General features: G+C 33.4%; 2 protein-coding genes across 2 annotated transcripts; both read right to left on the bottom strand.

The window, feature by feature from the left end:
* Positions 1 to 3,549: 3,549 nt before the first annotated feature.
* Positions 3,550 to 8,994, bottom strand: LOC115951243 (DNA-directed RNA polymerase V subunit 5A). Its single transcript, XM_031068428.1, has 4 exons — positions 8,620 to 8,994; positions 6,881 to 7,057; positions 6,145 to 6,258; positions 3,550 to 3,903 (listed from the first exon to the last, which is right to left on the bottom strand). Exons 1-4 carry the CDS (start codon positions 8,902 to 8,904, stop codon positions 3,778 to 3,780), a joined length of 702 nt encoding a protein of 233 aa, XP_030924288.1. The 5' UTR covers positions 8,905 to 8,994; the 3' UTR covers positions 3,550 to 3,777.
* A 6,139-nt stretch (positions 8,995 to 15,133) lies between these two features.
* LOC115954097 (uncharacterized protein At5g39865) lies at positions 15,134 to 16,899 on the bottom strand. The gene has a single exon (XM_031071966.1). It carries the CDS (start codon positions 16,491 to 16,493, stop codon positions 15,270 to 15,272), a length of 1,224 nt encoding a protein of 407 aa, XP_030927826.1. The 5' UTR covers positions 16,494 to 16,899; the 3' UTR covers positions 15,134 to 15,269.
* Positions 16,900 to 17,674: the final 775 nt, after the last annotated feature.

Genomic DNA, 17,674 nt, shown 5'->3' on the forward strand with positions numbered 1-17,674 from the left:
TTATCCAACTATACCTCGGTACGGTTCGTACACTTGCGAGTACTTTAAAATTTCACAACACTCATTCCTCCTCACGCACACCCTTAGCCCAACCACGCCCACCGAGCCCCACCTTAGCCAACCCACGCCGCCCAAAACTTAGACCGTTCTTCATGACGCCACCCCAAGCTCAAGCCATTTTTTAATGTTTTAGGTCTCAAAAAACCCAGATTAAGCACTAAACAGAAACTAACAAAACCCAGTAAAATTAAATTTAGAAATCTAAACATATCAAGTCAAACCCCTTAGAAATCTAAATGTTGGAAGAGATCGGTTTTGTTGGGTCACGATGGATGAGATCAGTGCTGTTGCTACATGTCGGAGGAGATCTTGCGGCGTTGGGTGACAATGGGCACGAGGTAAGCAATGCTAGGTGACGTGGAGATCGATGTTGGGTGATGGTGGATTTCCTTTACTAGGTTCGTCAAGGGTTTTGGGAGAATAATAGGGCTGAAGGGGAAAAATAAATGAAATGGCTTTGGGCTAGTGTGTTACGCGGGTATGCTTACCGTGAGCCTAACAAGGTGCTCAGGTAGTGGGTCCCACAAAAAAATAAAAATTTTTAAGTCATCATAAGTTGGAAACAAGTGCCAAACATGCCACCTTAGGGAATTGGGGGTTTTTTCAATGATAAGTAGGGGTGTGCGCAGGTCGGATTGGGTGGGTAAAGGCCAATATTTCTATCCAATCTGCCACTAGCGGGTTGGGAAAATTCCAATCCACCACCAACCCACCAAAGTCTAAATCCGGCGGATTGGTTACAAATTTTGGCGGTTTCAACTCAGTGGGTTAGGCGGGTTAGGCCAGTTGGCATTAACAACGTTTTTTTTTTTTTTTTAATTATCACAAACTACAATTTGTTATTGATAATCTCAAAATATAACTAATGCACACAAAAAACTAAAGGTAGATTTCATTGAATAATCTCAATTCCAACACAAACATAGAGTCAATGAAAAAGAGATATATCATCTCTAACAAAAGTAGGCTCTGCCTTACAACTTAGGAAATTTAAAAATAGTATAATTAAATCAACAAACTCAAAGTCTTAACATTCCCAAAGTCACATCAAGGATTCAAAATAATAACATACCAACATAACAAATAAACTTCAAAATGGTATGATCTCAAAAGCCATAATGTAATCAAATTAAACCCACTGAAAATAAACTCAATTCTAACAAAAGTTCTTCACAAAATAGACTTCATCAATCAACTTCAAGCTTGGTACCACTCACCTATTAAAAAAATTAGACAAAGACAAAGAATAAGATGAACCGTAAGAATATGTAATATATAACAATATAACATATTAACTTGAATATACAATGAACAATAAATACTTGAATATACAATGAATTGCCTCTGCCAGAAATAGAATGGCTTTGCATGTAATATATTAACACTTTTTATATTATATAAATTAATCAAATGATGGAAATTGAAATAAGAAAGACACAAAAACTAAACAATACAAGACAAGAAAGCAAATTGGCAATATCAAGTGTGCTGTCGGTGAAGAGTTGAAAGGATATAAAATAGGTTTCTATTATCACTTTTTATATTATATATATTTCAAATGATGGAAACTGAAATAAGAAAGACACAAAAACTAAACAATACAAGACAAGAAAGCAAATAAGCAATTACCTTTGTGCTATCGGTGAAGAGTTGAAAGGATATAAAATAAGTTTCAAAAAGGTTAAAGAAGAAAAAAGGCAAAACAGTGGCTGAACTGAAGGTGTAGGCAGTGAGAAGAAAAAGTGAGACTTAGAGCGTATAAATACCAATAGTATAAATATAATGTATATACGGCTGAAGTAAATGGGGTGGGTGGTAGGTAAGAGTGTTTAGGGTTTCAATATTGACTTTTCAGATTTTGTTTAAGGAATTTTTTGAAGGCTAATTCTGTTTAGGGAATTGATGATTAATTAGCTATAAAAATTTATTAGGTGAATTGATTAACTTTAAATACTTAACAATTTCAACTAATATTTTTTTTTTATGTATGTAAAATTATTAATTAAGCGGGCGGGTTGGATTGTAGCGGGTTGGCAATTTTTCAATCCATAACCCAATCCAATCCGCAATTTTTGGGGTCTAACCCGCCCAACCCAAACCACCTAACTTAATGACCCGCACATGGCGGGTGGGTCGGTTGCAGGTCGGACGGGTTGGCGGGTTAAGCGGATATTTTGCACACCCCTAATGATAAGTGATGAGTAATAAGTGATGATATTTCAGTGATAAGTGATGAGTGAGCATTCTTTTTCATCCAAACAGCCCCTTAGTTTTCTATGTGAAATCACATGACCAAACGGGATCATGTGGCAGCATCTGTTGCAAAATATGCATACGTTGCATATATCTCTTGATATAAGTATTCTACATCATTATGGATAGATTCTTTTGTAAGAAAAGTATCTCAGAAATCTTTTCGTTCTGATAATGACATATAAACAACTCATGAATGCACAAGCCAAGTTTGATGATTCCTTAAATTTAAAAACTTGTTCAAGAGAGACCATCACCTAAATCAGGTCATATGCCATGTTCAGCTGGGATATGAACTATGAAGCAAAAAAAATTACTCTAGTTTGTACTTTGTACTAGCTGAAGCCATTTTTTTTTTTTATCTTCTATAGTATTTTCCTTCATATAGATTCCTTGCTACAAATGCATCTTATAACACACCATATTACATTTTTTTTTTAGATAATTAAAATATGCTATTAACCCCACATCTTGAACTCTTTTAACCCTAGATCCCTAAGCATTTTATACATGGAAATGTGCCAATTAAGCTACAAACCCAAAGAAGAAAAAAAAAAAAAAAAAAAAAAAAAAAATATTGTAATACATCTCTACATTTGAACGCTCCATTGTATTAAAAAAAAAAAAGAAAAAAAAGTAAAGAGACAAAAATTAAATATAATTTCTTAAGCATTGATTATTTCATGGGACAAAAATTAGATATAATTTTTTTAAGCATTAATTTTTTTCACCAATTAAATTCAACCATATGACAGTATTAGACGTTATTTTTGCTCATAGACAGTTAAATTCAATTATATGACTCAATGGCCATTACAACTATGTGATTAAATTTAATTAAAAAAATGTAAAGTAAAACATTTAAAAAATTGTACCTAAGTTTTGTCTTATCTCAAAAAGCTTCACATTACAAATTTCTGCTAAATCTTTTCATTAGCTGAACTGAGAATAGAGAACAGAATGGGTCCTGCCATTTGGGAATAAACATGGATCATTATGCCCAATTTAACAACTGAATTATAATATAAAAGAAAACAAAAAAGCTTAATATGTTCACAGTTATCTTTAGACCAATGGGTGCATTTTGCCATTCCAAAATCATAAATGGTTGATTTTGGAATGGTTAGAAAATAATCAATTTAATCATTTAACAGACATTCTAAAAACTTCAATATATATAGTATTTTTCTTCAATTTGCTATGCCTTGCGTTTTAGCTAGGACTGGGGATGCAAAATCTTTGTAAAGCAGTAAACCATATTAAGAGATCCAAATTGACATGAAAATAAGACTGTTAATGAACTACAAAGGATCATAGTAACCCAAACTGTTTCATAAAGCACACATCACTACCAAGCATCATAGGTAGTGTGACCTGAAGCGTTCATAAAGCATATATCAGATGATACAAGAGAACTTAAAGAGGAAGATACATAAGAAAACTGAATTAAAGAAGCCATCAGCATCACCAGACACATCGGTAAGTAACATGCGACTGGGTGATTTCACCACCATAGGTAACCTTCACCACCTGCCCTTTCTCAAGGGCAAAGTACCTTGCAATTGCATCTTTTTGCAACATTCGAGGAAGCTGAGGAAAGAAAACCAAAGTGAAATATAACACTGACTTTGAGCAATTTAAATAAATCAACACATAATCATAATTCATATGCCTTAAATGGGAAGTGATAAGTTTTTGGCATAATCTATTGGCTACAAATATCAAGACACTGCAGACAACAAATTAAATGCTGGCTAAATTAATAATACCAATGTCAACTTTGTGTTGGCCAACAAACGACATTCACAACCTAAAGGCATAAGTTCATTGCCTTATTTTATTATCAATTACCATCAGAAGAAACAAAATCAGCATTAAGAAGAAACTGTAACATTTCTATCTTGTCAGACAAAAGAAAGCTCAAGGATTATCAATTCCATCCCCAAACTAAGAAGCTAAAACAGAAACAACTTAACCATGAACCAACTTTACATGATGAGAAAGCATTATAAAATAGTAGAAGTAACATTCCTTATATGTATTCTCTCTCTCTCTCTTTGGGGGGGTCAGGCCTTTTAGGAAACTATTATAACAGAATGTTTGAATTTAGTTTATCTGTTTAAATGGTTTCATTTGAGTAAGAAAACTCTAAGATTCTTCCATTGATTTTATCATGGATAGAATTATGCCTTACTGATATGAGTTTGAAATGATCAGGCATGAGATGTTAGTTCAGATTCATGATACAATCAAGGCAAACCTTCGTAACCTAAATCCATCATATGTTTGTCGTTAGAATTTTGATGAAGCAATTTATACTAATATGGTTAAATGATTTCCTTGATTTTAAATCCTCAAATCTAAATGCAATACCAATGCACCCAAGTATTTGAGTTCCTCACATAATGGAAGTTTTCAAACTCTCGTAGCCCAAAGAATGGAAATTGAATCGATTTCTTAGCTTCCTGCTTCAAAGAGGAAAACGTTTAATTTATTGGGGATTAGAATCAATTTTCACCCTTCAGTTGTGCTATGCTTATGGTTTGTAGATGGTACAAAGAGCAGATCAAGATGGCAATACCCCACTCTTAGACGATAAAATCCTGTAGTGCACCCAGCCAAGCCAACATACTGCTATATAGCAGTTGTAGCAGTTACTTCATTCCACGGTTCAAAAGCATAAATTCTATAAAAAGAGTAGCTTAAGATGGAAATACCCCAATAAGGTTTTCAGCAATTGTCGTGGAGGGAAATATGAAATTTGAATCACATTTCCAACAAAGGATAGCAAGAATGAAACAATAGAAATAACTCTTTACATTATTTAAAAGCACTTCAGGAGATTTGTGATATACATGGTCACCCCGAGAAGTAACATACTGTATATTTTACTTGAAAGGGTAGAAGCATTGAGAATGCCATATATTTGGGGCGAAATCCTGAACCGAGATAGATCTTTCAGATCTGAAAGTTTGGTAATAGTAAAAATGTTCTTCCTTCACAAACAAACAGAGAACATTGACAGGAAATATGAAATTTCTGCATAGCACCATTGAGACCATATGAGGTCACTAAAATTTATGTCCTATTGTCAATCAAATGACTACAGCTAAGTACCATTACTATGTACTTTTTTGTACCACAAACCCTTATAGCATGAGAAATGCAAATTGCAGTTCAGATTTATCATATGCTAAATTGTTGTTCCTGCTTTAGCATAATTCATAATATACCATCTCATAATTCTAAAAATTTCCAAACAAGTCCACAATTAATATATATATATAAATATATATATATATATATATATAATACAACAATTTCTTAAACTAAGATAAAGCAATACACCTATGATAGCCACAATTCTTAAGTCTTCCTCTTATTTTCCCCTGCCTATCCACCAAAGAATCACAAAAATTTTTAGGCACACCATACAATCCATTTATTGTGGAAAAAAAATTAGATGATGAAAATTAATCCACTTCCTTCCAAAAGGCAACCCCATTTACATGGGGCTTAGGATCAAGAGTTAGTTGAATTGAGTAGTCTTGAAGAAGCATTAAATATTTGCATGACTATTCCAGAAATCAAAGTATCAATACAAGTACATTGGATGCACATATGCTCTTATTAGCACATTTGATGTAAAAAATAATTTGATTATAAACACACACAAAGCAATAATCCACTGCCAGATTTACCAAAGAAATCAAACAAGCTCTGTTTCCTGAGATATCTTCCCTGTAGCTTTTCTAGATTTTATTTTAATTTTACTGTTAAGTGCTTTTCTAGATTTTATTGTCCAAAAATAAAATAAAATAAAGAACTGACCTGCTTTTCATCGATGTTGTACTTTTTTAAGAGCCTTTGTTTCTCTTGGTCAGTCAGAACGCGATGCTTTGGCTTTAACACATGCTTAGTAATGTTAACCAGCATGTCAGTGATCTGACAAAAAACAAACCCATCGTGAAAATGTTGACGAATGAGATCAATAAATGATTAAATTTAACATTTCCCATCAACTCAAGCTTTTGGAAGTATTAGATTATTAACTTCAGACTCAAGGATTAGTAAACAAGTTTAATAAAAGTGAGAATATTCAAAAGAACTTCATGTACGCAAAGCCACATAATGCGGTCCTTTTCGGTCTTAAATAAAAAAAAGACAGGGATCTATATGTGCCTTAAACATCCATAACTGTACATTGTAAGAAGAACAAGTTGGTCAATTAATTTTTTGACCTGAGGTGCCCAACAGTAGTTTAGGAACTCTATGTTACTTTGAAGAATAGAAGATTTGGTTCTAGAAAAAGTATCTTTCTAGATTGTTGAAGGCACAATGTGGAGACAACTTTTTCTACGTGGTCAAAAAAATAAAATTTTACATTAAATTTTTATATCATATACTCTCATTTAGTGATAAAGAAAGCACCAGATTTTAAGTGTGTACACACAACAACAGTGCATATGACCCATGAAAACCTAAGTTTTCTGAAACCAGACCACGGAAAAAGGATAAGTAGATCAAGACACTAGATGGCATATTAAAAGGCAAAGGGCTAACTAACCTGGAATATTTCAACTTTAAATGGAAGAATATCCACAGCTTTTAAAGCTTGGTTTGTTATATGGTTTTGCACTATTAATATCAACCCACTTAAAGTCTCCTTGTTGGCAATCTGACTTGTAATGAGACGGATCGAATTAACTTTTACCATACTTGGGCCACAAAAAATGACCAAAATCTGCAATTAAAAATGAAAATAAAAACCATCATTAGATTTATCAAATAAGGACTGCTTGATGTATAACTAAAATCAAATCTCAAAAGCAAATAAAGTGCCAAAAAATAAATAACACAACATTTCCTATTGCTGCCTTTTTTTCTGACACTTCACTCTGTTTGTTTCGACTTTAATATTTTCTGGAAAATTAATCATTTTTTAAAAAGCATTTCCTAGAAAACTATCTCATTTTCCTATGTTTGGTAGTAACCTTAAAATGAGTCAAAAAACTATTTGTCGACTTCTCTTATTTAGCTTCGCGTGAGATATAATAGTTTTTCAAAAAATTTTAGTGGAAAACAACTCTATCTCATGCCAAGCTAGATAAGGGAAATTAAGAAATAGTTTTCCTTTTTTCAGATACTACCAAATACAGAAAAATGCGGAAAGCTATCTTCACATAGGGTTTTCTATTAATACAAATGGCGTGTTAAGCCTATCAATAATTCATTTCTGTTCAATAAAAATTCTCATGTCAAGACAATCTAGCATTACATTTTGTCATCAAACACCAGTACTTACACCCAAAGAAAAAGACTAAAACGAAACACAGCTCAAAAATTAAGCAGGAAAATCTTAGCCAATAACAGAATTAACAACAAAATCTATACCAATTTGCACCATGATCAAATGCTATTTATATTTACTGTACCATATATCAGAAACAAAGTAAACAAATGCACTATGAAAATCCATACTGAAGTTTATAAAAAATAACCACAAGAAACAGATGGCACATACTGCATGTTGGCGTGAAAGGTGATGAAATTAGCTTCTAGCCAAATTAAAGGTACAACAAATTGGGCTCAAAATGAGAGGAAGAGTTTAGTGCGGCTAAAGAAAGTGCAGGCAAATTAAATAGAGGGTGAGAATGACTAATGCAACAAACCTCAACATGAACATGAAAACAAATACTAATTTAGCTGAGCTGAGTGTGCTTTTAATACAATCTGGAGTTTCCTTTCATCCTTAAATCCTCCAAACTAAAACCTATTTTGTACATGCAAATTTGAAGTTCACCTAATGAAGAACAAGGTGCCTAGCATACACAGCAACCAAACAATCAGAAACGCAAATAAAAAAAAGGCTAAAACTTACAAAGTGAATCGTATTTTTAGTACACCATTACTATTTTAGTATTTACTAGTACATGCAAATTTCTGGTTTTTTTTTTTTATATTTTTTTTATTTTTTATTTTACCAATGAATATACATGCAAATTTATAAGTTCACCTAATGAAGAAACAAAATGCCTAGCCTACACAGAAAACTAAACATTTAGCACCCAAAAAAATACAAAAAACAAAAAACACCAGAAACTGAACTTACTGAACCATATTTCTAGCACGGTACTATTACTATTTCCTAGTCCAAGACTTCATTAAATCGAAAAACCAAGACAAACCCAGAAAAAGCTTACTGCTATAACTATTTGCTAGTCCAAGACACAAGAAACAAAGAATAAAAAAAAAAAAACTTGATTCATTGGAAAAACCAAGACAAATCCAGAAAAGCATTATTACTCTTTTGAGAGGGTCTGTGCGATGAGTGGCGGAGAGGCGGAGGCGCTCAATGTCGGGAGTTTGGCCATGAATGGCTCTGAAGTCTTGGAGAGAGAGCTCGATCTCTGAAGTGGGTACAGAATAGCCTCGATCCTTGATCATTTCCAGCACAGTTCTGCGAGCTAGGTAGTATCTGTGACTCTCTGTGCTTTCTTGGTCCACATAGCTGCTCATACAAGGTCCTAGAATCTCCTGATCCCCATTCATTTCACCCTGCCCCTCAGCTTCAGTACCAGCACCCTCCATCTCTCTCACTCTCTCTCTCTTTTTCTCTTTCTGAACAAAAAAGCCTAACAAGCTCCCTTTGTCTGTATTTCTATGTCTCACCAAAATGACCAATCTATAACCACAGTATACTTTGGGGGGGAAAAAACTACAACGAGGGCAAGCCCACCAACCTTATCATGAGCTCTAATATTTTTTTATTTATTAATAACAAATGGTTTATTTGAAAAAAACTTATTTAATTAAAACTAAAAAAATTTTGTTGATAGTATAAAAAAAATTTGGAAAATAAACTAAATAGTACAATATGACTCAAAAATAATATCAAAAAGTGTAATAAGATTTATGAATAATAGTAAAAATAAAATAAAATTACAAACAAGTTGAAAATTTCGACCTATTTGAAGTGAACACAGATTACTACAATATACCACAAGAATATGTGTGTGAAAATTTTGTAGTATTATTGTTATTTTTTTAAGTGTAGTAAAAGTTATAGTAACTTTTAGCTAATAGTTCGTAGATTCGAAATTTTTAACTAGCATTTTAGGGCCACATAAAAAAAAATTATTTTATGTAATTAGACGGCATGTGAAAAAGTAAAATTTTTTTTTTGATACGGTGAAAGAGTAATTATACAATACTCCCAGAGTATCATAAATGCATACTCTTCCTTCTTATGTAATTATAGATCTCACTAATTAAATTATTTGTGGGACTCAAAATTCATTTGTGAGAAAGAAGAAATACGCATTTAGAGTATACAATAATTTTCTGTGTGGAATAAGGCCTAGGAGGACTAAACAAATGCTCTATTTCTTTTTAAAAAAATGCTAATAATTTTCATTCCAACAAATTTATACTCAATCGGTTCCATTTTGTTATAGCTCTATTCTATTTTATATTTTTCAATGATAATAAAAATAATACAGTTTTGTGTTTGAATTTAATTTATAAACTTAATACATTATTAACTAAACTTCAATTATGAAATAAATTTTAGCTAACTCAGTTAATAAAATTTTTTATTATCAAATAAAAAATATAGATATTGAAAAATGGAGCCAAGGCCATACATTAGAATTTTAGCACCCAAAAAAAAAAACCTCCAATTATAAAGAGTCTCATAGGAGCTCTGGTCTGCAAAGTCACAAACTGACTTTTCCTTTAATGTTTCGAATCTACCGTTTCAGTTGGTAACTGAAAAAGTAAAATGGAGTTCAGGGATTTCTTGTGGTGTCTGAAAATTGAAGGGAGTATTGCCGCATAGTATTGGCCAATGACAGAGACTCTGTACAGTGGGTAAACTAGTTAGTTTTTTTTCCTTTTTTTTCTTTTTTTTTTTATGACGGTAAAACTAGTTAGTTAAGTCATGTAAAAAAGGTTATGAAATTATTTCAGGCAAAGGAATTGACTGTTTTACTGACCGTAACACTAACTGCTCGTCCCTTTCAAAAAAAAAAAACTGCTCGTGGTGCGTGCGTTACCTTCACTTTCTTGGGTTTTGGACTTTGTCTTATATTTCTGTCTCTGCTTTCATCGAACTCCACGCGCAATATAGCGCGTCAAATTACTCATGTCAACATAGCTGGATTGGATCAAGTGGTACATGTACATCAACTGCCTCACTGATGTCCACTCTCAAAATGACCGGCCCACCAATTGGATTGATCTTTGGTGGGCTTCACCTACTCATTCTACTTTTGCGTTAATTGGTCCGATTTATTAAATAAATAAAACAAGAAAAATTTTATCTTCACACTATTTTTTAAACACTTAAATAATAAATTTTAGTGTTACTCTTTATTTGCAAGCTTGTAGTTTCTGCCATGTTAATAGGGGGTAACAATTTAGCCCACTCCCTGGCCAGAAGAGCAGTTTTAACTGTTGATATAGATGTTTGGTTAAAAGAACTACCACAGGATTTGGATGATGTTTTTCCGTCTGATTTGTCGAAATAAAATTGACTTACCTTATTCTCAAAAGAAAAAAATAATAATAAATTTTAAATAGTAAATTGTCATAACTTTTTACTTATGGTCAAGAAATTAATTTTTTAAATTCAAACTAATAACAGTGTAACTTACTACTTAGAATTTATTATAAAGATTTGAAAATATTACGTATGTCGTGTCTTATAAAACAATCTTTTTTTTTTCTTTTTTTGTGATGAAATATAAAACAGTCAATTATTCATTGGTTTGGTACAGGTGAGTCATGATACTACCATGGAAGGAAAATGAGTACTAGTAAAACTGTTCATTGGTTTTGTTTTGTTCAATTTTTAGCTAATAAAATTATTTAAGTACTGAAGAGCACTCTCACGCCTTTCTTTGTTGGATCAACCCAACATACCATTTTTGTATTCCTAGATTTTTCAAGTGATTCTCAACAACAACAACAAATCCAGCGGTAACAAGTCTTTCTTACTTGTGAGCAAAACACTCAAAGAATGACCCCAAATTAAAAATTTTAAAAAAAAAATTTATTAGGATCATATAAGTATATTTCAATAACTTTTTTTTTTCCGTAATGAATTAATTGGCTATTTTTCTTTCGATTTTTTTTTTACTAATTCACCATTGGTAGGTTGGAAATTTTCAAACCATTGGCAACCCATCAACCTACGAAAATGGTGGCTAAATTGAAAATTTGGGTGGTTTCAACTAGATAAATTGGGCAAATTAGATAAGTTAGTTTTAGTTATGTATTATATATTAACTATGGTCCATTTATTCGCTGAAAAAAAAAAAGTTTTACAGAAGACATTTTTGCAACATTTTACTGTATTTATTTCATTGTATAATTTGGTTAAATTTGAAAATGTTTTATGTTGATAAATTTTTTTGCAAAACATTTTAACATAAAAAGAAAAGGTAAAACAATTTATAAAAACACACAGTGGCCCTACCACCCCACCCCCCTAAAAAAAAATATCTGGTGGCTAGATGTCTAAGTCTTCAGTGATAGAAGTCAATAATCGAGCAGCCGATGCTAGCAGCTCTAGTGGCTTAGTCATTAATTTTGGTGGTTTATGCTTAGCAAGTTTTACATATTGCACCGAAAACCTGAAAATATTTTATCAAAGTTGATTTCAAATGTAAAAGGTTTTTAATGAAAACATTTTACAGCAAAATAAGCAAAGCGTACACCTCAAATTTTATTTTACCATATGCAAATAAAAATTAAAAATTATTTTCTCTAAATCCTATAAACCATTGAAGAACTTGCAACAAAAATATAAATTATTAAAGAAAATCATAAGAAGTGTCCACTTTCTTGTAAATCAAAATACTCACATCTTAAGGTATGAGTACTTTCTAACTTTTTCTCCAAAAAAAAAAAAAAAAGAAAAGAAAAAAGAAAAGAAGCTATGCTTAGTTTCTTACCATATCCATGTCATTACGTATTTTTATAAATAAGTTGAAAAAGTATCACATTTTTCATATTGACATGTATAAATCATGGAGTAAATTTTTTAAAAAAATACACTTTAAATTTGATATGAGATAAAGACTAAAAATAGATGGATATATATACACACATATACATAGGTGGTTGGGTCGAGTCTTCGTGATTATTAAAAAAAAAAAATCCATCAGTCACTTTAATAATTGAACCTTCCCAACTTGCTTGAAAATAAATATCATGTCCATATGAGGGCAGTGCCGAGCGGAATGAATTGAGTGGTTTTGTCGGATTAAACGGTTTGTTACACGGACCATATGAATCACCACAATTCGTTTTTCGTTATCCTTTTAAAGGCTGCAATAATATTGATAACAAACCATAGTAAATGAGGAGCCAGTAGGTCATGGACTTCGCATTCAATTGGTGTCATAATTGGAGCTATTAGTTGATCTGATTTGCAATTGATGCTTTGAATTGGGTTAATGATTGATGCGGACTGCATCTCCTTCCAGGGTTATAGCTGGCAAATTCAATTTAACATCCATTAAGGCTACTCTTGCTTCAGCCTTCAGCCCAGATAGGATCACCTGGGAGATCTTTATCAATCCAACTATTCACTATGTCCCCATGATTTCTGCAGATCGTCGCTAGACGACGACATGATTCTGGCATATTGCCTTGCTGTGTCAAAATTGATTTTGTGGCGGTATGATTCTGGCATGGTGCCTTGCCATGTCGAAACTGATTTTGAGGCGGCGAGGCAGCCTAAAGCAGGAAGAAGGTATTTCATGTATGACAAGTACGCATCCTTCCTCTTATAGCTTATAGCATGTAAATCCCACATATTAATTTTGAGGAGGCCCCAAAGTAAGAGCATGTAAATCCCACGTATTAATGTATTGATATATGTATTGGATAGATGAGATCATTATTGCTATAAGATTAGATGAGGCTTTTCTACAGCTGCATGCTAGAAGCATACCATTCGGAAGTGATTTAGGAATTAAACTTTCATAAATCAATTTTTCTTCTTTAGTATTTTATCATGGTGTTTGGGTCCCAAGTTTCAAGCTTAAAAATGGAAGAAGTAAGCTTCCAAGATATCTGCTGCTAAAGACAAGTCTTCTGAGAGTTCGAAATGTTCTACTAAAAAAATTTAATTCAAAGAATCCAGATTTAATCACAAAATACGGCTGAGAATAGAAGAAGGTTGCTTGCTTTTTTCATTCAAGAGGCCAAGCCTGTTGTTGGCATTAAGCAAGAGTTGAATCCAGTCTTTCGAACCAGACAGGTTTTTAAGTCTTTAAATTTCAAAGGCCATGGAAAGTTAATCCAGATTATTTTCGCAATGAGGGCATATTAGAAATGAAGAATTGGTTTAGCTCTTAAGGTTTTTCATTGCAAAAATTTCTAAACCAGATATTATGGTACAGCTAATACATACACACAAAAAAGTAGCTCTTTTTCAACATAATACAACTAAAAAATTAAATCACTGCCAGTTCCAAAGAAAATCAAGGTTTCCAGCTACTACCAAAAAGTTTGCTTTTGGTTTGGCTATGACTACTTAGCACCTACCTCTCTACCAAACGCTGCAAATTAACATGACAACAGCACATGGGAGGCAACTGGATTTCCAAGAGCACATGGTCCTTTGGCTTTGAGGTCAAATATAACCACCAAGAATGGGATTCTTGGAAATGTTAAATGCAAGAGACATACAGACAATTGCCAGCTTGAACTCTTTACATGTTATAATGATTAATGACTTGACATTTCACAGCAACACAGTATAAAATCCACCTTCTTTTTTTGACGAGTAATGCAATTCTTATTGATATCAAAAAAGAGAATCACCCAAGTATACGGGTACAGCCGGGGACCATAAAATCAATCACAAAAATTACACGAATCTTTCACATATAAACAAACATAAAGACAGACTCTGCAAAACTGAGCAATGAAAGCCATGAAAACATTGAAAAGTGAGTATCCAACTTTTGCTTGTATAATTTAATTTAAGGTCAAGAAAAGTGAGCAATGAAAGCCATGACTATTTATTTATCTTTTGCTAATCAGTTATTTGGAACTCTTTTTAAGTAATTGTAATTGACTATTAGTCCCTTTGTTTCACACTAGATGATTACTAGGATATAATAGGTTGGTTAAATGCTAAAGGGAAAAGTCAAAATGAAGACTTCATGCTCAGAATGAGTTTGATGAATCAATAGTACAATCCTAGGGGCACCTGACAATTATTGCCATTGCATTATACTAAGCTCTAAAGTATGTGCAGAGACAAATGCACTGAAACACAACCGCACACACTTGTTGGGTGTTCACTGTTCATAATAGATTGAATGTATATATAAATAAGGAAAGCTTTCAGCAATGCACATGGGGAGACACTCTCGAAAGCTTTCATAAGTTTTGGCCTCTTCTAAACTTATTAGTTATTACGTCCTGTCTATGATATTTAGGAATGCTTCAACAGTCTTTACTATAACTCCAATGGATAATGAAGAGCCTTCTGAGTTTAGCAACAAAATTACCAAAGTGCAAAATGCAGCATGAAAGAGTCCATTTTTAATATAGCCAACTAAATAATTCCAATCAAGAGTCTAACAATCAAATACACAGAATACAATTTCTGCTCCCGTAAAGATAAAGAAACAACCACAAAGACCTTAAAATATACAGACAAGTTTCACAAACTCAAACAACTGGATAATTAAATTTTAAAAGCAAAAATGCCAGGTTCTATTAATATTGTTCAGAAAGAGCATTAACGATGAAAACAAAAGCAAAATAATATAGACAGATGAAAAGAAAAGAAAAGAAAAATCTCAAAGCAAAACCTAAACATATATTAATTCATGGCAATCTAGTGGTAGCACTACAAATAGTAACATTTTATAGAATCTCAAAACATAATCCTAACAATATATGCATCACTTATTGGCATCCATACACATTCATGAGCAGCAACAACCTGGGCACCGTATCAACCCGTTCTCGTTGCAATCTGGGCACCTTTTCAACTCTCCTTCCTCCTCTTCAAACACCTTCCGACTGCCATTGCAATTTGGACAAGGCACGAACCTCGCATCTCCACACCCCACGCATACAGACCCAGGATCCCTCATAGGAAACCCTTCCAAAAGATTAGACAATTCTCCAACTTCATTGAGTTGCTTAACCTCCTCTGCACCCCCAACATACTTCCCCCTAATAAACACTTGTGGCAAGCTCATTGCTTTCCCTCCAAGAGCCCTTTGCAACTCCTTTCGATACTCTGCATCCATTGATATGTCCCTCTCATCTACCGGCACTCTAAAGCCCCTAAGTATCATCCTAACCGAACAACAATCCTCATAAGTCTTTCTAATTCCTCTCAAACTTGTAAAGTAAATCACAACCTTATCTTCACAGCCAGGCAAACTATACCAACTATTGGAAAATGAATAACTACCAGTCATGGGACTAGACCCCAATGATCTTGCTATATCTTTAGGGGAAGTAGCATAGTTCAATTGCCTGGATGACAATGCACGCCTATAGCTAGAAACCACATTGGGGTCCATTTTAGACAGCAAAGCTTCCTCAGACAAATGCTGCCAAAGTGGTTTCACTGGAGACGATGACTTCAGAGACAAAAGTTCAGATTTTTTCGTAGATTCAATTAAATCAAACAGTTTTGGCACTGACCCATCAGAGCTAGGGTACCTGCACGAACTGGGTTTTTTCTGTATCACAATTGGGCGGTCGAAAATTGAAGAACTGGGGAGTTCACAGTCGTCTTCGAGACCATCCATGAGTTCCCAGGTGTTGATTACAGAGACAGGGGACAATGAGTGTTGTTGTTCTTCTGGGTTTGGGTTTGTATATGGGTCTGGTTGTGGGATTGGAGTTTTAAAGGTAGGATTTTGATGGGGTTTAGGTGGGTCAATGTGGAGGAGAGAACCATAGGTGGTGGAGGTGAGAGAAACAAGGTGGCGGGTGTCACCTTTTCTGAGAGGTGGGTGGTGGACAAGTGAGGTTGGGAGAGAGAGAGGTCTGGGGACTGGTGGTGATGAATTTGAAGAGTGTGAGTGTGATTGTGAAGCTGAGGCAGAATATGAGGATGATGATGGTGAAGGGTTAGATGATGGGAGTTCTGCTGAGAAATGGGTGTTGTGTTTTGAAGAAGAGCAACCCATGAATGAAAGAATGAGTGATTGAGAGAAAAAATGGAGATAAAGTGGTCAACTCAAACTCAAAACTCCAAAAAAGTGTGTTCTGCCTTTCTCTCTCAAAACCTTTTGGTTTGGCTTTTGGTTTGTGTCTCCTTTGAGAGGCTTTTTGTTTTGAGGGGATGGTTTTGTTTGGTTTTGGGAGTGTGCTCTTCTGGAAATTGGAAAAAGGCCTTTTTGTGGGAATTTTTTGATTGCTGTTAGGAAGAGAAGAGATCTCCAGAGAGAGAGAGAGATGGGACTGCTTTTGGAGACATGGAGGGAAGGATTGGAGGGAAAGTGAGAGAGAGAGAGAGAAAGAGAGAGGATAGTGTGTTGGTGATAAGGAGCTTTCAAGATGGGTTGGGTGTGGGGGTGGGAGGATTCGATGAAATCAATGTTGTTATAAGGATCTGTTTGATGAAATCAATAATTGACGGACGGTTAAGTTTGCTTCTTGGGGCATTATTATTACTTATTAGATTGGAAAGATTTGAATTTATGGTGTTTTTGGTTAATGCTTCAAAGAATGTGTTCTTTTTCTTTCTAATAATATTTACATTTTCGGAAAGTTCCAAGAATTAAATACGGTTGAAAAAATTGGCTGGTATGTCATACTCACATGAAACAATTTTTTTTTCTCAAAAAATAGATGGAACAGAGTTGGAGCAAGAAAATATAAAACATTAAAACCTTGATTGGCATTTGTGGAAAATATGAAATAACCAACATTCATGTATATTTTGCGGAAAGAATGCAAAAGATCTTTTTCTGTTTCGATTTTTGTACCTATGAATACTTGGCAAACCATACTTAATTTGCTCAGATCTGAATGGAGTATTTGATACTTTTTCTCTTTTTTTTTTTTTTTTTTGAAAGCTATTTGATACTTTTTTTTAATTTACCAAATGTAATAAATTTCTTTTATATTATGAATTACTCAATTCCATAAAAAATTGAAGCAAGTCTTATAGTTTTTTTTTTTTTTTTATACTAATTTCATAATTATGTTTTAGGTTACACTTGAACTCTACCTAAATAACTATACTAAAAATCAATTGGTATCATGGTTTGATAAGTTAAAACTGTCTCTCAAGACAAAAAAATTACACATCTTGATATAAAAATTACACATCTCTCAGTCATAGTTTTTCTAATTTTGGCTCTTT

This window comes from Quercus lobata, chromosome 7, assembly GCF_001633185.2.
Source record: "Quercus lobata isolate SW786 chromosome 7, ValleyOak3.0 Primary Assembly, whole genome shotgun sequence".
In the NCBI taxonomy this organism is placed as follows: Eukaryota; Viridiplantae; Streptophyta; class Magnoliopsida; order Fagales; family Fagaceae; genus Quercus; species Quercus lobata.